The sequence below is a fragment of the Chelonoidis abingdonii genome, chromosome 2 (genome assembly GCF_003597395.2).
Source record: "Chelonoidis abingdonii isolate Lonesome George chromosome 2, CheloAbing_2.0, whole genome shotgun sequence".
NCBI classification, from domain to species: domain Eukaryota; kingdom Metazoa; phylum Chordata; order Testudines; family Testudinidae; genus Chelonoidis; species Chelonoidis abingdonii.
In genome coordinates, this window is record NC_133770.1 from 261,873,313 (window position 1) to 261,895,080 (window position 21,768).

General features: G+C 39.4%; 1 protein-coding gene across 6 annotated transcripts in view; it reads left to right on the forward strand.

The window, feature by feature from the left end:
- The window catches only part of VPS13B (vacuolar protein sorting 13 homolog B), a 996,761-nt gene that overhangs the window by 187,464 nt on the left and 787,529 nt on the right, over positions 1–21,768 (forward strand). For all 6 annotated transcript variants that reach the window (XM_075063129.1, XM_075063127.1, XM_075063131.1 and 3 more), the window contains exons 11-15: positions 2,145–2,282; positions 7,421–7,508; positions 12,605–12,796; positions 14,817–14,986; positions 18,228–18,422. In XM_075063129.1, coding sequence (XP_074919230.1) covers positions 2,145–2,282; positions 7,421–7,508; positions 12,605–12,796; positions 14,817–14,986; positions 18,228–18,422 — 783 coding nt within the window. The remainder of the gene's footprint in view (positions 1–2,144; positions 2,283–7,420; positions 7,509–12,604; positions 12,797–14,816; positions 14,987–18,227; positions 18,423–21,768) is intronic.

Genomic DNA, 21,768 nt, shown 5'->3' on the forward strand with positions numbered 1-21,768 from the left:
GCAGGGGTATATATCAGGTGCCATGACGGCACCACTCCAGGGGGCGCCCTGCCGGCCCACCGAGTGTTGCTAGGGTAAAAGTCTCCGACGAACGTGCACGCGGCGCGCGCACACCTACTGGAATGGATATGAGCAACACATCTCGAAGAACAACAGTTACAAAGGTGAGTAACCATCTTTATCTGTGGCCAGCGAGAAAGACAGATAGGGGCAAACTAGTTCTACCCCCAATACTAAGGAGGCCAAGGCACGGGACCTTTTTGGAAGGAAAATGTATTCAACAGCCAGCCTTCAGTTCAGGGTTGCAAACCACCAGGCTTTTTTGGGGAGATATAACTTCCTGCGTAATTTCAACGATTTCCTGCCCCAGGACTTGGCCCAAGAATTCAAGGCCCTAGTGAAGGAGGGTACAACAGCGGCAAGATTCTCCCTCCAAATGATGTAGGATGTGGCCGTTTCAGTGGCTAGGATGGTTGCGTTAGTGGTGGTCATGAGGTGCAGTTCCTTGCTTCAAATTGCGGGCTTGTTTCAGGAGATGCAGTCCTCCATCCGGTGCCTCCTGTTTGATGGGAATGGTCTCTGCAGAACAAATGGATGCAAGGCTGCATGGACTAAAGTACTCTCAGGCTACCCTCTGCTTGCTGGGTCTGCATACACGTCAGTCGGCGAGGAAGCAGTTCCATCTACCCCTCGCCTTCAAGGCCCTGGCAGCCTCTGCTAGAGAAGGAGAAGGTCTAGAGATATGAGTTTTAGTTGTCGGTGCCCTTCCTTCTCCCACTCACCTGCACACCCCGGCCCACAAAGCATCATCGGGGCCAGAAGTGCTCATTTTTAGGGGTGCTTGAGAGTGAAGTCTCAGTCAACATCCTGGATCCACCTTGTTCTTTCCTCAGCCGTCTACACCACTACTGTTCAGTCTGGTCGTGGGTAACCTTGGACTTCTGGGATACACCCTGCAATTCTTGGCCACTTCCCCTTCCCCACCCCTTCTCCGTCTCCCTTCAGGGACCCTTCTCATAAGCATCTCCTCCAAGAGGTCAAGAACCTTCTGCAGCTAGGGGCAGTGTAGGAGGTCCCTTGGGAAGGGAGAGGAAAAGGGTTCTACTTCCGTTATTTCCTAATCCTGAAAGCAAACGGGGGCCTAAGACCCATCCTGGGACCTGTGGTGCCTCAACAAATCTCTCAGGAAGTTGACGTTTTGCATGGTCTCCCTAGCTTCCATTATCCTCTCCCTGGATTCGGACGACTGGTACGTCTCCCTTGATTTGAAATATGCTTATTTCCATATCTCCATCTTCCAAGGATACAGACACTTCCTCCTTTTTGTAATGGGCACTGCCCTTTGGACTCTTGTCCGCCCCAAGGATGTTCACAAAAAGTTTGGTGCCAGTGGCCACTTACCTAAGGTGTTGAGGTGTGCAGGTTTACCTGTACCTCAACGATTGGCTCATCGAAGGCAGATCTCAGGAACAGGTGCAACGAAGCCTTGATCTGGTATGTTCCACCTGCCATGAGCTGGGCCTGTTGATAAACTAAAAGAAATCAACCTTAAACCCAGTGTGATGGATGGATAGAGTTCATGGAGGAGGTCCTCGGCTCCACATGAGCCCGAGCCTTCCTTCTGAAGGCCTGCTTCCATGCAATGTCGGACCTGATCTCCCATGTGAAGGACCACCCGTTCACCACCACTTACTCCTGCCTGAAGTTGTTAGGCTACGTGGAGGTGTGTTCGTACGTGGTCCATCATGCTCGACTCCCTCTGCAGCCACTGCAAGCATGGTTGGCATCGGTCTACATCCCCAACAGACGTGATCTAGACTGGGTAGCCAGTATTCTGGGCTAACAAACTACAGAATGGTAAAGTTCATTAGCCCAGGATATTTTTATTAACTTGTAAATAAGGACAAGCTTTGAAGTTAATTAAATAATTGTTTTAATATCTTCAGCTATACCAGTGTTTTTGCTCAAAACTGAGGAGTGGATTTAAGGTGGCCTGTTTCAAGTTTTCATAAGAATTCATGTGGATTTTACACATAGATCATTGTATGAAGGAACAACAGAAATGTTTGATCATACTAACCTGACTTTTTCTCATGTTTGCCCTCATCTGTCTCTTGCTTTTTTTTTTTAAACCACCTTTTAAGGAGGCCTACTTCTTCAGTTGTGGAGAAAATCTGAGTACAAAAGGAATGACATACCTTACCAATTCACTGTTTGATTACAGAAGTCCAGAAAATAATGGTATTCGTGCAGAATTTATTTTGGATGCAGCTCATCATAAGGTTAGAAAATAAATTTTATTTTATTTTTTAAATTTTTCAATGGATTTTAAAATCTGTGTACTTTTTAAAGACCATATTCTGCCACCCTTTCTTATGTTGAATAGCATACTCTACAAATAGCCTTAATGCGCCCCCAAAAGGGCAAATTTTCAAAAGTGATGAGCAAGCAGTAGCTGCATTAATTTCAGAGTTTGAGCACTTGTAAAAGAAACTAGAAATTAAGGGGAGCATGAGCACCATGTATCCAAACAGTTCTTCATAGACCACCAGCAAGTGCTCATCCAATCTACCAGTGGTCTATGGATCACAGTTTGGGAACTGCTGTTTTAAAGAGCCCAAGTCTGGAAGACTGTTAATTGTGTTGTCCTTGCATGCTATATCTATCTACTTGAAAGGTGTACTGCTAATTCTGCTTTTATCTTTGGTAAAGGTGCGATTGTATATTTTGGCAGCTATTGTGTTACTTAACATGGAACATTTGTTACCTCTTCAGTCAGATATCAATATACTGCTTCATTGTAAATTAGATTCTCTCTTATGTTCAGTAATAGGGTGTTTAGCAGTCATTTGTCCAGTATGTAATAATTTCTCATTCCTATTAGGGAAACCCAATAATCTTAAATTGCTGGAACAGATGTCCTTTGGCAGTTTATTTTTACCATTGTTGTTCTATACTGTTGGAGAGCAACATGCTGCTTCGCTTGCTATATCTGTCTGGGTTATTTGGGATTCAATAATTTTCCACATCACTCCATATTAATTCTGTATCCGGGGCTGATCCTGTTTTATGAGATTATACACAGAAGTTAAGCTGAATAATTTGAATATGGTATTCACATATGGAAGAAAAGGGGTATAACATTTAGTAGTTAACAAAATTCCTATGCTGTAGAATGTCTACAAATCAGAAATGGTTTAGAGAAAACTTGTGCAACATGGGGTACCAGACCCAAGAAATTTCTGACAATTAGACCACGCACAAAATTCTATAGTGAATAAGATTATTTTTTTTAGTTAGAAGCGTTATCATTTCAAAAGTCAGGAAATTATCTTACACTGAATCATTCTGCTAATGTATGCTTCATTCTCTGTTTTGTAACGCTGGCTATATTCTCAAATACACACTTTGTCATTTTTGGACTTTAAATAAGCAATGTGTAGAGGGGTATTTTTGGAATTAGTCAAACAAGTCTCCTTTCTGTGTACATTGTTAGAGTTCTCCCCATTTTGTTCTCATGTGTAGAGAGCACATCCACTATTGAATCAAATCTGTGTGAGACTGCAGATTTCTGGGTATAATTTTGAAAATCCTGAAGTCCCATTTTCAAAAGAGATTTAGGCACCTAGGAGGAGTCTGAGATCTGGTCTGCACTACAGTGTTTTCTGGCATTACTGCACTGCTGAGGAGTGTGCAAAAATCACACCTTCTAGCTGACATAGCTATGCTGGCAGAGCTCTCAGTAAAGCCCTAGCTAGTCTAACAGAGGAGTGCCTCTGTTGCCATAGGATTGCTGGTGTAGCTATGCTGGCAGCAGAACTCCTTCTGTTGACATATGATGAATATGCACTAGTGTGCTCTACTGTAGTGTAAACAAGCCCTACCTTTTATTGTGTTTCAATGAGATATAGACAACTAAGTACCTAAGTCACTTAGTCTCCTAGATCACTGAGGGTATAGCTACACGGCAGTTAAAAACCCATGGGTGGCCCATGTCATTTGACTCAGCTGGAGCCTGAGCTCAAATGTCTATACTGCAATTAAACAGCCTCTTAGCCTGAGCCCTGTGAGCCTGAGTCAGCTGACATGGGCCAGCCATAGATCTCTAATTGCAGTGTAGATATACCCTTAGGCACTTTTGAAAAAGTTATTCTACAAATATTGAAATTCTGAATCAGATACATGTTAAGATCATACTCTGATTTTTTTTTAAATTAAAAGTCTTACGATAGAGAGCTTTGGGTCGGTATTATAAATATAGATGTCATGTCTGTAGAACAAGAAACAGAAGTCTCCAAAACTCAAGATTTGGTAGGAATGGGTGATTTTAAGTACTCTGACATCTGTTGAAACAGTAATATAGCAAAACATAAAATTTCCAAGAAGTTCTTGGACGGTGCTGGGGACAACTTCTTGTTTCATACGGAGGAGGCTGTAAGCAGATGGGAAGCCCATTATAAATGTGATTGTAACTAACAGGGAAGAGTTGTTTATGGGGATGAAAAAAAATGATGGTGATTATGAATTGATACATTCTATGATCCTAAGGAAAGGAAGAAATGAGAGCATCAGAATCAAAACAATGGACTTCAAAAAAGCAGACTTTAACAAATTCAGGACTAGTAGTTACGGTCTCTTGGGAAGGAAAAAGGAGTTCAGAAAAGCTGGCAGTTTCTCAGAGGCAGTGTTTAAGGCACAGCAGCAGAATATGTGAATGTAAAGAAAAAATAGGAAGACTAGTATGAGGCCAATATGATTATACCAAGAGGTCTCTAATGAGCTGAAAATAGAAAAGGAATCCTACCAAAAGCGGGAACATGGGTAAACTGCTATGGATTAGTACAAAAGAATAGTGCAAGCATATAGGAACAAAATCAGAAAGGCTTAGGCACAAAATGAATTGCACCTAACCAGGGATATGAAAGGCAATGTAAAAAAGTTCTTTAAATACATTAGGAGCAAGAGATAGATAAAGAAGAGTGTATGTCCTCTACTTAGCAGGGAATGAGAGCTAATAATGGATGACATCAAGAAGGCTGAGGTGTTGAATACCTGTTTTGCCTCAATCTTCATTTGAAAGGTAAATTGTAACCAGATACCTGCCATGATTGATATTAAAAAAAGGAGTAAGGAGCACAAACTAGAAGAGGGAAAGATCAGTTTAAAGAATATTTAGATAAGTTAGATGTATTGAAGTTGATGATCTGACTAAATTCACCATAGGATACTTAAGGAACCAGCTGAGGTAATCTTGGAACCATTAACAATCATCTTGGAGAATTTATGGAGAATGGGTGAGGTCTGAGAGGACTGGAGAAGGGCAAACATCCTTTAAGAAGGATCCAGGAAATTATATACTAGTCAGCCTAACTTCAATATGTGGAATTATTAATCAACCAATTTTTAAGCATCTAGAGGATACTAGGGTGATAAGGAAATAGCCAGCATGGTTTTGCTGAGAGCAAATCATGCCAAGTCAGCCTAATTTCCTTCTTTGACTGGATTGTTGGCCTTTTGCAGAGGTTCTCAAATAGGGTGATGGTGGTGCGCCAAATGTATTTTGATGGGGGGAGGGCATGAGAAGCTTTAGGGGAAAAAACTTACTACGCACATTCAGAGCTGGGTGGCTGGAGAGCTGAGGGGCTGTGTGGGAGGGTGTAAACTACTACAGACACAAAGAAAGGGTGTGTGTTCAATCAAGTACATTTGAGAACCACTGGCCTACTGGATATGGCAGAAGCTGTAGATGTGATATCTTGATTTTAGTAAAAGCAGCAAAGAACCCTGTGGCACCTTATAGACTAACAGACGTTTTGGAGCGTGAGCTTTCGTGGGTGAATACTCACTTCGTATTCACCCACGAAAGCTCATGCTCATGCTCCAAAACGTCTGTTAGTCTATAAGGTGCCACAAGATTCTTTGCTGCTTCTGCAGGTCCAGACTAACACGGCTACCCCTCTTATACTTGATTTTAGTAAGACTTTCTGAGATAATCCCACCTGAAATTCTCATAAGCAAACTAGGGAAATGCAGTCTAGTTGAATTTACTGTAAAAGTTGGTTACACAACTGATCGAAAGACCATACTCAAACTAATTACCAATGGTTTGCTATTAAACTGGGAGGATGTATCTAGTGGGGTTTTTGAAGGGTTCTGTCCTGTGTCTAGTACTAGTCAACATTTTCATTAATGACTTGGATAATGAAGTGGAGAGTATGCTTATAAAACTTACGGATTACACCAAACTGGGAGAAGTTGTATGCACTTTGGAGGACAGGATTAGAATTCAAAATGACCGGGACAAATTGGAGAATTGGTTTGAAATCAACATGATGAAATTTAATAAAGATAAGTTCAAAATATTACACTTAAGGAAAAATCAAATACATGACTATAAAATGGGGACTAATTGAGTAGGCAGTAGTACTGCAGAAAAGGATAAAAAATGATAAAAGGTTTAGAAAACCTGATCTCTGAGGAAAGGTTAAAAAAACTGGGAATGTTTAATCTTGAGAAAAGAAGACAGAGAGGAGATCTGATAATTTTGCAAATATATTAAGGCTTTTATAAAGAGGAGAATGGTGATCATTTGTTTTCCTGAAGGTAGGACAAGAAGTAATGGGCTTAATCTGCAGTAAAGGAGATTTAAGATTAGATATTAGGAAAAGATTTCTAACTCTGAGGATAATTAAGTACTGGAATAGGCTTCCCATGAAGGTTGAGGAATCCCTGTCACTGGAGGTGTTTATGAACAGGTTGGACAAACACGTGTCAGGGATTGTCTAAATATATTTGGCCCTGTTTCAGTAGGACGGGAGGATGGACTAGGTCACCTCTCAAGGTCCTTTCCAGCCCTACATTTCTACAATTCTATATACTGCTTAGAACAAAAAAAAAAAAAAAAAAGAGCAGTACAGTAGATATCAATCTAGAAATGCCACAACAGAGTGAAATTGGTAAAGTCCTGAGCCCAAACATTTATGAATACCCTTTACTTCTCCTTAATTAAAAAATGCCCTTTCCTTGACAAGTTTTCTATGGTTTTCTTGCTTCTATGAATTACAATATGAGATATTTTCTAAAAATCGTAATGATGTAGTGACTTAAGTTTTCAAAAGGCTAAAGATAAAATGCATTGTTTTGTTTTTAGAAATCAAAATATTTTAGAATTAACAAGCATTAGTTTAAATTAGACAGATCTGCTGGGATGTGGGAGGTCTAGTGAAGAATATTTACTCTCTTAAAGGTATTAATAAACTATATGTTATTGATAAAGCGGTCAAAATGTCAAGCAGAGTTATGGATCTCCTTTTGTGTAGTGTGCAATACAAGTTAGATTACCTGTCTGACAGGTGAATTCTCTGAGATGACCTCTGTCCTTTATACATCTTTTGTTTTATTGGCTTTGTTTTGTTGGTAGGAGACATACTCAGAGATAGCTGGAATGCAGAGGTTTGGTGCCTTTTACATGGATTACTTGTACACAATGGAAAGCACCAGTGGCAAAGGTACTCCTTTTCTTTGTTTTGCCTCTTTTGAAAAACAGAAAGCAAAGATTTTTTGACGGCCACCTGGGCCTTGACCAACTGTCCTCTAACTTACTTTAGATTTATTTTTGCAGTTGCTTATTGGAACTGACATGCGTAAGTTTTCTTAGATTGTTGGTATTCTAACTTGTTTTTTTCCTCATAGGTCAGTGTTTCCCAAACTTGGGACACCGCTTTTGTAGGGAAAGCCCCTGGCGGGCCGGGCTGGTTTGTTTACCTGCCCATCCGCAGGTTCACTGCTCCAGGCCAACGGGAGCTGTGTGAAGCGGCGGCCAGTACTACGTCCCTTGGCCCGCGCCACTTCCAACAGCTCCCATGGTCCTGGAGTAGTGAACCACGGCCAGTGAGAGCCGCCATCGGCCGGACCTGTGGATGGGGCAGATAAACACAAACAGCATCCCAAGTTTGGGAATCACTGTCATAGGTGATTGGAAAGATATTTTTTATAATCAGCAGCCAAACTTAAAGTAGTTTTCTACTAGTAGTACAATCTAGTAGTGTACTAGATTAAATTTCGTGTAAAGTGTCACATTTGAATGACTTAAAAAAAACAAACAAAAAAAACCCCTGATGCTGTAAAGAAAATTGAGAAATAATCCTAGTTTAAGAATATATTTTCTGTGATTTCTTATTTTATATATAGATGATTTATATGACAAGATCTTTGTTTCTTAAGAGTTAATCTGTTTTTGCTGCTTATTTTCTACTTGATGTCCTAGGGCCATATATTCCCCAGGAAAAAATGTTCAAAAGAAGACGGTTACAACACCCAAATTCCATGGCTAAGTGTGTAGACAACCCTACACATTTATTATTTTGGGATAGTGGGATTAGCAAATGCACAGAAGATGGTGGGTTTATAGTACTTTTAATTATGCAGTTCGAGGATTTATGGGAAATATTGGTTCAAACTATGTGTATATATAGACTTCTGCACCAATTATCAGCCTTTCTTGAGCTTTCTAATTTTGACAACGTGTCTGGCTCATTTAAAAGTTATCATGTTCCTCTAAGGATAGCTAAAGCTACCCAAGGTAAGTTAATACTTCAGTATGTAGCATTTTTTTATATTATAATTTTTCTATAGGTAATTCAAGGTCATTTTCTCTGAGCGAATACCCTGTAGAGATTCTATTCCATAGCTCCACCCTATTGGGTAACTGCTTCTTTCCCCACCTTCATTTAAGGATGAACAAATACTATTGCCATGGGGGTTCTTTGATGCCTACTTGGGAGCTTCTGACCAAGCAGATGTATGTGTGCCTGCTCCAAATCAGCTGTTTTCTGTACATATGCTTACCTCTGTGCTGTGGAACTCACAATTGTCTGTTGTAAAAACAATTTTCACATATATAGAATAGTGATGTTAGCTGGGGAATGGTGAACAGATGTACTATTAAAGAAAATATTTTGTTCTTATGCAAATTGCTCAATTTAAAAAGACACACTTAAGTTTAGTACCTCTAAAACTGGATTTTTTCTTCAAATGTCCTGTGCATATTACCACTCTCAAGATGTTCTGAACTAATGCAGTCTGACCCTAGAACTTTAACTACCAGTAGTCATTAGGGTGCTCACATTCCTCCCTCTCCCCTGCCCTCAGAGAATGTCACATGTTCCAAGGCATGAGTATAAAAGGGATGTGGCCCTCCAGCTTCCTCTGTCCCTTTTAACTGTGACCAGCTGAACCTTTTGTGTGGAGCTCAGGTATCCTCTTGTATCCATGATTAGTTAGTTAAAATCTTAATTGTTAGTAGATATAGAGAGTTTAGTCTTATAGTTAGTAACAGTATAGATAGCTGTTGATGGAACCAAAAAAGAAACATGGTTTCAAAAGATATGTATCCTGTCCCGCGATGTTCACAGCATCTGGTGCACATGCTGAGTGTCTGTCATGTTTAGGGGAAGGGCACTCATCTGCCAAGTGCTCAATTTGCACTACATTTACCTCGAGAGCAAAGAAAGAAAGAAAACAGATAACAAGCAATCCTGTTGAAAATAGCCTTGGCTGCAAAGCCATCTGGAACTGACAAGATGATCCGTAGAGTGTCATCTGCCTGGATGGTTCTATGGGTAAAAAAGATGTCATCTCTGTTGGACTGTAAGGTCTGGTGATAAGGCCCAGAAAAAGAGGAAAGCCTCTGAGATGTTGGCTTCTATGTGTAAAGCCAATCCTCTTGATAATGATTTATCTATGCAGGCAGATGTCAGTAATCAGTCTTCAAAAGTGTCAGCCTCTCTTAAGAGAGCCAATCCGCAAGTGAAGGATTCCATTATGTACACTAAATATAAAACACGATATACTGAGATGCAGCTGCATGGAAAAGTGAGGAAACCTTCTTCTGCTACCGTCAGATCTGGGTGAGCCAGTTCCAAAAAGAGACTTAAGGAGCTAGTGAAGCGAGGACATATTGTGACACCAGTGACTGATACTATGGCACTACAGTGCGTAATTGTTCAGGTGCAGGTTTATAGTTTGGATTTGACCTCAGATCTGCCAGATACAGAGTCAGCTGTGTTATTGGAGCAAGGAGAAACCATAATCCTCAACAGTCTCAAATATGTCTGACTCCAGAAGGGAAAGGATATGTAGAGGAGTGTGGGGGTTCTCCTCTTCCTTCAATTCCAAGGACATTTTCTGGATCCCTAGAAAAGAACTGTTCTCCAGTTTACCTTGTTCAACCAAAATTATTATTGTCTCCAATTTTGTTGGAACTGAGAGCAGTTTCATACTGGAGAAAGAATTTGATTTGTGGACAGGATCTGCAGAAGGAGTATTACTGGTAAATTTGCAAAGCTGCTGGCTTCTTCACTATTTGCTGGTATGCGTGGTTGTTCCTGGTACTCTTACTAAAGTCAGTTTTGCTGGGCTTGCACCAGAGATTCACCAAAATCTGGCTGTGCTCCAGTGACCATGAAGCAGTGCATTTTGCAAAAGGCTTGTTCTGTTCTTTGGAAATGCAGAAGGCGCTCTGATGTGTTTGCAGCTTGGTGATCAGAAGACAATGGAAGGGTCAGTGCTGACTCAGTGAGCTGCTGCTCACCATCAAGGGGTGGGGTTGTTTCCGTTTTCTTTAGAGTCGATTGGAGATTCTTTGGATAGGGCATAGGAATTTGGCCCGTGAAATTGTGAGATATTTTGGCTACTCCTAGAACCTGGGTCAAGGGGGAGAGGAGGGGTTGTGTCTACACTGCAAAGCATTAGAGCTCAAAACCTGGGTCATGGCTTGACTAGGACTCTCAGCCTGCAGCTCCACAAAGTCCTGGACCCCTTGGTCCAAGCCCTGGTTTAGCATAATTTGTGGAGAGACAGAAGGGGGGTTAGGCTTTAACCGGAGTCTGAGCCCGACCTTACACTTCAGTGTAGACATACCTGCAAGGGAAATATCTAGGGAATCACTTAAGCAAGTATTAGTGTTCCCAAAGCCAACTAAAGTGAAAGATATCATAGTTTCTACAAGAGAGCTTGACCATGGAAGTCAAGGATTACATTTTGGTGAGGCAGGTGTCTGCAAGGGAAAGGTTTAGAAAACTCCAAAAAACAAAGGTGAAACTCTAATCATCATTACCTTACCAGATTTCCCACTAACAAGTTCTCCAGTAGCAGACAGTAATAAATGCTGTGCTGCAGGTTCTAATAAAACCGCCTTCCTGCCGTCACAGACTGTCTCTATTTTTGTTTTGGTAAAAGTATGTTTCCTGTTTGTCACCACTTTGGTCAGATGGATTTTGGAGTTTGGTGTGCTATCAGTTATTCAGATAGCATGAAGATATGATACTTCTTGGAATGGTCTAGGTAGGCTCTCGTTGGTCATCCTTGACTCAGATTTTTCTTGTTTTTGTATGTTTGCTCTGTTCTTTTGTGTGTGGTTAGAGAAATGGGCTGGGAGTCAGTTTGATTCTGGCTCTAGTTTTGCGTGACCTTCAGCAAGCCATTTGATATTTCAACTCTACAAGGACACTATAAAAACTGCTGAATCACTGTAAAAAAAAAAAATCAGTGAAAATGAAATGAGTCTGAATGGACCTTCCCTAAGTAAATATGCTCAGGAAAAGGTGAAGAAATCTTTTAATGAATAGTGTAAAAAAAAGTTATAAAACCTAAATCGTTAAAGTTAGAAGAATTTGGCTGAAGTATTTTATTATGAAATAGTTTTATAATAATATAGTCACTACCATCTAATGATTGTCCAGTGGCCTGTGCAATGAGTTGATGGTTTCAATCCATTTCTTCCAAGTGCCTGTATCACAAGAAGTACCATCACATTTAGCTCTAATTAGTATACTTATTGGTGGTCTCAGCACAGAGGCCAAAGATCAATTGGAAATGGAGATTGAACAACCCTTTCATCCCTGGGGTGGTCCTTGAAAAACTGGACTGAAGTACATTGGTGAGGAAGTTTGCATTCTCACTGCCTGTGCTGTACCTCATGTGTGGACGAACGAGAGAGATTTATCTCCTAGGGCTGTCAATCCAGTTTCTCTTACAATAACTTAGAGTGAAAGTCTCAGTTCTGCTCAGGCCCCTTTATGCCAGGTAAAAGGGCTTTAAAAGCTCCAATTCCAACGTGGTGGGAATTCCCCTGATGCAGGAACTGAGGTCACATTAGAGTTTATTGAGATTGGGGCTACAATGCCACACTGCAAAGATTGTGAGCAGCACAGTTATCCATAGGCAGCTGGTATCAGGCTTCTGTAATTTAGAGTTTCCTGAGACTGCCTAAATTATCTGGGGATGTTTTTGGCTTCCAAAAACGTGGTATAAAGCCACCTTAGTGCTCCCTCCCCGAGTCTGCTCTTATATATTGCACAGCACAGAATCTCACCCTTTGTTTTCTCAACATGAAAAAGAATAAAAATTCTTAAATATAGATTAACCCTGTGTTAACAGAAGTGTTACATTTACTTAATTATGTTTCCTGTGGAATTTTTTTTTTCTGATGATAAATCTGGGGTCATAAGAGCTGTCTCAAAAAATAATTGACAGAATTAATACATCTGTATTCCCAATTGTCGTCATTCATTTTACTGACTGAAAAAAATACACTTTTATTTAGTTTCTGGAAATCAGCAAGACCTTTCTTCATCAAAGAGTGAAGATTTAGTAAATGTGCAGGAGATGTCTACAAAAAGCCTCATTGTAGGTCCACTTAATCTTCGATTGGATAGCAGTGCAGTACACAGGATTATGAAAATGATAGTTTGTGCTGTGGAACATGAATATGAGCCATATAACAAGCCCAAACCAGGTATGCTGCTCATTTAATTATGAATATGTTGTTTTTACAGACCAGATTCAGCACTACTGAAAGGTGCAAACTGCAAATAGTGGAAGTGGGATGCAGAGAGGAAATTTAATCTCTGCCAGTGTCTTCATGGGAGTCAAACCAGCGAAGGCTAGGAGGAGGGTAAATTGAATCAGCATATGCCCTGGCAGCCTTAGCTATGCCATTCTCTGACCAGCACATACCATTTTTATAGCTGTGCTGTTTACTTACAAGTCCTGTGGTTGGTGGAGGCTTTGTATCATCACAACATCCACACTCCTGAGTGTACTTTCTCCTCTAAAGTCCCAGAAAATAAAAGGAAACCCTTAATGTGGGTTAAAGTTTATGAAAAAATGGGATTAAACAGAAAAAGGGAATGGACGTTAATTATGGCCAGCTATTAAGATTAACATTTTAGATAAAACAGAGAGCCAGTGTGTATTTTTCACTCTACAAGTGTGAATTTCCAAGTGAGGAAAGTAATTCATTATTATTATATTTAGCATTAAGTAGAGCCTAATGTAAAAGGGATAATATTCCCAAATATATATAGAGAAAGATAAAAAATTGCATCTTTTACTAATCCACAAAAAATACTGTACTAGACGCTGGAGAAAATATTTACAGGTAATTTTAGGCCTGTCAGCTGGACATCGATACCAGGCAAGGTAATGGAGCAGCTGATAATGGGACTCAATTAATAAAGAACTAAAGGAGGGTAATGTAATTCAAATCAAATTAACCTGGGTATATGGAAAATAGATCCTGTCAAACTAACTTGATAACTTTATCAACTAAAGCAAGACAATAGAGTTGATTTAATATACTTAGACTTTGGTAAGGTATTTGACTTGGTATTGCACAACATTTTGATTTAAAAAATTAAAAGGATATAAAATTAACACAGCACACCTTAAATGGATTAAAAACAGTGTAACTGTGAGCAGGGAATAGAAATCAGGTGGGTCTGTTTCCAGAGGGCCCTGCAGGAATCAATTTTTGGCTGTGTGCTGTTGAACATTTTTATGAATTACCTGGAAGAAAATGTAAAATCATCACTAATACAATTTACAGATGATACAAAAATTGGGGAATAGTTAATAATGAAGAGGACAGATCACTGATTCAGAGTAATCTGAGTGGCTTGGTAATATGGGTACAAGCAAACTATGTGTTTTTAATATGGCTAAATGTAAATATATACATCTCGGAACAAACAATGTAGGCCATATTTACAAGATAGGGGACTCTATCCTTGGAAGCAGAGACTCTGAAAAAGATTTGGGGGTTGTGATGGATAATCAGCAGAACATGATCTCCCAGTACAATGCTGTGACCCAAGAAGGAATCTTGAGTAGGAGCAGATAAGTTATTTTACCTCCGTATTTGGCACTGGTGCAACCACAACTGGAATATTTTGTTCTGTTCTGGTACCCACAATTCAAGGAGGATATTGATAAATTGGAGTTGGTATCGAGAAGAGCCATGAGAATGATTAAACGATTAGAAAAGATCATAATAAGATCATAAGAACATAAGATAAGAATATAATCTATTTAGATTAACAAAGAAGATGAATGGTGACTTAATTACAGTCTTTGAGTATCTATGTGGGGAAACTAATGTTTAATGGGCTCTTCAAGCAGAGAAAGGTATAACTCGAACCAGTGGCTGGAAGTTGAAGCTACACAAATTCAGATGACAAATAATAAAAGGCATACATTTTTAACGGTGAGAGTAATTAACCATTGGAACAGTTTACTAAGGGTTGTGATGGATTCTCTGTCGCTGGCAATTTTTACACCAAGATTGTATGGTTTTCTGAAAGATATGCTCCATGAATTATTTTTGGGAAATTCTGTGGCCTGTGTTATACAGGGAGTCAGGCTCGATGATCAAAATGGGCCTTTCTGGCCTTAGGATCTATGAATTTTAAGGTAATTCATTTACTTTTATTTTAATCGTATGATGAATTTATACGTGTAATCATGATTGATTTTAGATATTGTGGAAGGAAACATAACTATGCCAAACTCAGAAGAAGTAGCATCTTTGGAGGAATACATTCCCACTCGACTCACAAGCTTTACTATTCTTAAATGCACCATTACAATCTCTATGGCTGAATTCAATTTACTGGGCCATTTGCTACCTATAATCATGGGACAGAAGGTAAGATATTTTTATCTACAGTAAATTTTATATATATTTGCTTAATTTGTGTGTGTGTGTGTGTGTGTGTATGTATATATTACACACATTTATCACACACACTTTAATCTTAGGTATTTTTAATTTTATATGTATATATATATATATATAAAGTACATTAAGGTTGCATATTCAAGCATTCATTGTCATGGTTACAGGATTAACTACATCTGTATCCTCTTTTTTGGCTCTCTGAGTGCACTCCCTCAAGTCCTATGCCCATGCCTTTAGATTCGCCCTTTCTTAGACCAGACCCTGGCTACTGTACTTTGTGTGTCAACTAATCTTACCCAGGAGGTCCAAATAGATTTAGAGTCTGTAGTTCTTCCCTTCAGGAGTTTGTGACCTGTGGTGTATAGAGTAACCCAACAACCGTCTCAAAACCCAAGTATGTTTTATCATAACAGTAGGAACAAAGTATTTGAAAAAAACAGCCAGTCTACATGCATGTCTGACTTGATGGAAGTCACAAGTGGCCTAGTTTCTGTAGACATGCAAGCGGGTACCTGTTTGTCTGCTCTCCCAGACAACTGCCGAACAGTCAACACCTCTCTCTATCGACGGTCCTTTTTAAAACTGCTATAGTACTTTCTTCTCTTCAGTTTCTGGCCATTGGCCTTGGTCATTAAAACTGGGTCTGCAAGTTGACTGAATCCAGGTGGTAGAATTTTTAAACCTAATAGTTCGGGTATTGTCTTTTACAACCCTGAAGTGTTTACTGTAGGTTAGCTTAGTTTGAGCCATAGTTTGCTTCCTGCTTGCTTTTCCTTACAGCCTATAATACCCCAATAACAGAGTCAACATACTGTATTCATAAATTATTACAGAGCAGTTCTACTTCTGTCAAATTCATATGCTAGGAAATGCCAGAATTAAGCTTACCTATGCAAACTTGTCTCTTTGTGCCATATGCATTATGATACAATGTTTAATTACATGATCACATACTACTTTTTCCATGGAATTCCTGCCTCGTTTATTGCACAGGATGAGAAGGTATTAAGTGAACCGTGTTGCTGTGCGGTATTTCTTTTTATCTCAGTCCTTGAGTATGTGGTCTCATGACTGACTTACTACACATCATCCAATATTTACATTGAATGTGAATTTGTTTCTTCACAAGATTTCTGTTGCACTCATCACCATAGTTTTTGATTGCCTCATAAACATTAATTCATTAAGTCCTTTCTGCTTTAAAGACATTCCGCTAGTGATTTACAATTAGAAAAATTGTTAATTTTAATTAGCTGGTAACTTTTCTTTATCTTTTTGATGCTTTTGAACTCTGATTATTTGGTTTTTCAGTACTCCTCTTTAGTAAATCCATCTTTCAGTGGTGACATTGGGCATCATTCTGGATAAAGTAGCAAACATCTGCTCAGTGTGACTTGGGCTGCAGATTTGTAATGGAATTTTTTCCCCCAAAATCATGGAGTAGGCACTGTAAATATAGTAAAAGTCTTAGGTTTCATGATTTTTTATTAAAAAAAAAAATGATTTGGCAAATGAGGAGGAGCAGCGTTGGCGGAAAGGGCTGTTTAGAGTGACAGATGGGGCCTGGAGGAGAAGCCTACTCTGCATTCACTCATCAGCAGTGGCTCCTGAGGCTCCTGTCCCATGGGGCTGGACCCAGTTCTCCACTCTGGGTGTTGTGACCAGCACACAGAGTCACAGCACTGCTCAGGTTTGAGCAAATTGCTCCTCAGTCATGAAGAACTTGTTGCGCATATATCCGTAGCTACATTTAGCTTTGCAGTGATCTGGCTAGTGAAACAGCATAGGGGCTGAAGCAAAGGCTCAAATAGACTTGGTATGATGCACCAGGTCTATAGTAAGAGCCTTGGGACAACCTTGAAAGGTGATCATGCATTATAGCAGGGTGCCTGCTAACCTTGCTGGGTTGCATATTTCTCCTGTGTACTTAAGCAGGTGGTGGTTCTGATGAACTGAGGCAGAGTCAAAGCTGCATGTACAACCTTAACCTTTGGCATTTCCTAACTTTTCAGGGTTTAAACTGAAAATATAACACTTTTTAAATTAATTCTTTTTATAGAATTGTATGTAATCATAGGATGAGGAATTGAATTGCCAGAGCAAGCAACCTGTCTGCCAGGAAATTACAGGCATGGCACATGGACTTGTTAGCCATTTCAAAACTGGCAAAATTCTAGCAGAATTGTACTGAGAGAATTATTTATAGCTTGTCTGTTTAGTACAGGTCCGTAGCGTTACTGCAGAAATAGACTTGTTTTCCCTGGCTAAGCCAGGCTCTCATTACTCAGAAAGCAAAAAGAGAAATATAGAAATCAGGTATGGAAGGAAAAATGACACCCTGTGGAGTGGATAGTACTAGTAACCTTAAGTTCACATCTCAGGTTTTGATTAAGATTTAATTGTACCCAACTTAGGTGTTGATGTTCTCTGATCTACTCCCCTTCTATAGTCAGAATATTTTTCATGTTTAGGATAATGGAGGCCTAATGGTTTGGTTGTAGTTTCTCAGTTCTCAGTAGAGGTTATGGCAGCCATGATGATGAAGCTTGCTTCCACTCCTGTAGTTAGATCCTTTGACAGCTTCCTACAGTTAAAGCCAAGTTAAACAAGATGCCAGTTGGCCACCAGAAAAGCAACATTCAGATCAGGTAGCAAACTTTTCCATTAGAATGAACCAATAAAAACACATAACTGGAGTCCCTGAAGGAATATTTCCTGTCTTTTTCAGACAACCTTTGTTGTGTAATATAGCAATTTTGTGGCTTCACTGAGGACCTTGAAAGACCCTGATCAGTTTTTACTTGAAATGCATGCAGTTCATACTAGATTTTATCTCCAACTTATACTTATTTCATACAAAATCTTTATGTAACATATTTGAAAATTAAATGCATAATTTTGTTATAATAGTTAAGATATCTGGCACATTTATAAACACTGAGATAGTACAGAGTGGTGTAAAAGTTATATCATAATGATTCTGGGGACATTTTGCTTTCAAGTGGTGAAGCAATGTGTAAATAACTTTTTTATAGACTAGCCACTGAACCTTCACATACTCTGTACATGAAAACTTGTTACAGGAAAATTATTTAAGAAGTGATTCAGACTCTTTAAAATTTTTTATTGATAGAGGTATGAGGTCCACCATAGGTTATTGCATAAAAGTTTGTCTTTAGAATACTTTTTCTTTTCTTTTTCTTTCTAGAGTTCAAGTGGTTTGTTAAATGCTGGAAGCTTCCAGCCTTTACGACCTTTGCCTGCTATTAGAATATTGATGGACAAAATTAACCTGGAACATTCTGTGCCAATGTATGCTGAACAACTTGTGCAAACAGTCAGCAGCCTTAACCAACCTTCTGATAACCTGCTTCATTACTGTTATGGACACTGCTACCTTAAGGTAAAAGAAAATATGAAGTGTATTTATTATTAAAGAACACTGAAAAGAATTAATACAAATGCAGACAGTCCTAGATGCTAAGAGTTGTGATCTCCCAGAGCATGTTCAGTTTTGCCAAAGAGGTGTATAGCAAATATCAAGGGCTTGGTTTTGCACTCTTAACTTAGGCAAAATCTCCTATTACTTGAATGAGAATTCCACCATTTTAAAGGTACAGGCCGAAGCCCCAAGGAACTAATTTTTTATGATTGCTGTTCAAATTATTTGGCGAAAACCTTTGCAAAATTGGATGTAATACTAATATAGTTAACACATTTGTAACAAATCATCTTTATACATTCTGTTATATGAACACATTTAGTATAAAATTAGTAATATTTTGGTAATATTGGTAATATGGTAATATTTGCTCTTGATTACAGTGAGACACACATTTTAACATATTTTGTGCATAATATTAACTCCAGGGCTGCTGAGTGTGGGCGGAGAATCTCTAAACATTGTACTTTAATATCCTTTAGTGAGGAGGAGGCCCTTTTGCTAGGTTAAGAGTTTGCAAAAATCCATAAAAAAAATCAATTTGAGAAGGTGCAATGTGCTAAGATTTTCGAAGAATCTGTTGAAACTCTACCCCCTTTGGATCATCAGAAGAATTAGTTTCCCTGCCAGGTGAAGTGCAGTGGTTTGAATCATTTGAGGGGTCTTTGGATACTACCATAATATAACAATTTACTATCATGACTACTGATATTACTACTAAGTTTTACTGACTCTTTTGAAAGACATACAGAAGCATGAGTTTCCACTGCACTGTCTCCTCATACAGCTGTCTAAGCCAGGAAATTCTTAGAATGTCCTTGTAAAACAGTAATACTGTGTTGGCTAATTACTTGGCAAATTTTCAGTTTTCTAGAATGACATATTCACCTCATAACACATTTAAAATAATTGGGACAGCAATATCACATTCAGCCCTCCTAAATATTTTTCAAGTTTTCCTTAGTCCCCCCCACCCCCAAATTAATACATAAATGTTAAAGAAAGCCCTTGATGTTTTTGGTACTGAAGGGTCCAGTTCTGCTCCCATGGAAGTTGATGGGAGCAGGATTAAGACCATTGTTTTATCTACCAGTTTTAGTGTAAACATATGAATTGTACTCTTACAGGAAGTGTTGCAACATGTGTTGAAAAGATTCAGTTCCACAATAATTAATTTTCACATTAGTACAGAAAAAAATTAAAGAACAATTATATTATACTGTGTAGAATGTAATTTAAATTGTCACATTTTATTCAAAATAACAAAAAGGTTTGAAAAAAAGCTACTTTTGTCACTAAATCCCACTGTTTTTGTAAAAATATTACTCTAATTATGAAACAATGGATATCTGCATTTTGTTTAATTTGTATTAAGTGTAAAGGCCTGGTTCAACTCTCCCACTCACTGAAAGGGCCATTGACTTCTCCTGATCTTCACCAATCTGTCACTTATCTTTCTGTTGCTGATTTTCTCCTCTCCGACCATCACGTGGTATCTTTCAACACCATCCATTAGCCTCCAGCACCCCAAAACTACCCTATCACTCAGTCTTTCTGTGACTTCAAGTTTATCAGTGTTTGATGACTTCTCATCTGCTCTCAGCCCTCTCCTCTCTTTCTACCTTTCTCTTTCCCTTCCCCATCAATATGATTGTTGATTCTCTCCATTTCACGCTCTTTTATTTCTTACACCCTTCACTCTTTGCTCCTCTCTCTCATCTCAAGGTCTGCCCTGCACCCCCCTGCACTGACTCATCACCAAAATCCATTTCCTCTCTCCCTATTCTTTTGCTGCAGAGAATCTGTGATAGAAATCCTGTGACCACCCTGACTTTCCTCCATTACAAATTTGTTCTCTCCTCTTTCATTTCAGCCATCTTCCTGGTTATGGAACTCTGTTTCTCCAACTTAATTGAATTTCATTTCTACCATCTCAGCCAGCTATTTATCACTTTTGAGTCACTCCTCAAACACTCTCACTCTGCTGCCTTGCCTTCTTTGCACAGGATCTTGCCATTTTCTTTCAAGAAAAAATGAGTTCTGTATGAGCTAGCCTTCCCTTCTCCCTTTTCCTCCTACAACTCTCTTCCTCCTCCCTGACAGAGATGCAGATATTTCTCATTTGCTCCTCCTCTCTAATCTCTCCACTTGCCCCAGTGGCCTCATGCTTCTTATCTCCTGAAATCCCTCATGCCCACTCTCATCTTCCTCCCTTACTTTCTCCTTAACCTCTCACTTTCCTCTAGCTTTTCCCCCGCACAATACAAAACTTGCTTTAGTCTTTCCCATCTTAAATCCTTGACCTCGCTTGTCTAACTACTGTCCTGCTTTTGTTTTTAAGTTATTGAGAACACTGTCTACAACTGCTGTCTGGAGTTCCTTTCTTCCATTTCCATCCTAGACTCTCTTCAATCTTGTATCAGAGGGGTAGCCGTGTTAGTCTGGATCTGTAAAAGCAGCAGAGAATCCTGTGGCACCTTATAGACTAACAGACGTTTTGTAGCCTGAGCTCTCATGGGTGAATACCCACTTGGTCAGATGCATGCGTCTGACGAAGTGGGTATTCACCCACGAAAGCTCATGCTCCAAAACGTCTGTTAGTCTATAAGGTGCCACAGGATTCTCTTCAATCTTGCTTTCACCTCTTCCACTCAACTGAAACTGCTGTTGTCAAAGTCTCTGTTGACCTCTTCCTAGCCAAAGCTTGGAACCATTACTCTTCCATCTTCATTCTTCATAACCTGCAAGCCACCTTCAACACAGTTGACCATGCTCTGCTTCTAGAAATCTTATTCTCCCTTGGCTTCTGTGACTGTGTTCTCTCCTGGTTCTCCTGCCTCTCTAACCACTCCTTCTACATGTCTTTCCCATTCATATCTATTCAGTATGCTGCTGCAAAGATAATTTTCCTGGCACTCACTTTGAAAATGTCATCTATCTCTTTGTATTCCTCCACTGGTTTCCTCATCTGTAGTATATCAACCATAAGCTACTTGTCTTCACTTTCAGTGCCCTTCTCAGCCTACCTCCACCCGACCTACACTCTCTCATTCAGTATAGAAAAGTTGACTCCCACTTCAGATTGGCCCATGGTGCCAGCCTCTATGCCCATTTGTTAAATTTTCAGACAGGCTCATTTCTGCTTTCTTCTTTCAAATCCTTCCTTCAAACTCTCCTTTTCCATGGTGCCTACAAAAAATGTTGACAACAGTTTGGTTCCTTTTGTGCTGAGAACACAGCTTATCTTGTTGACCAATATTGTCTCATTATTTCTTTGTACTCCCTGTCTATCCATATCCATTTTTTG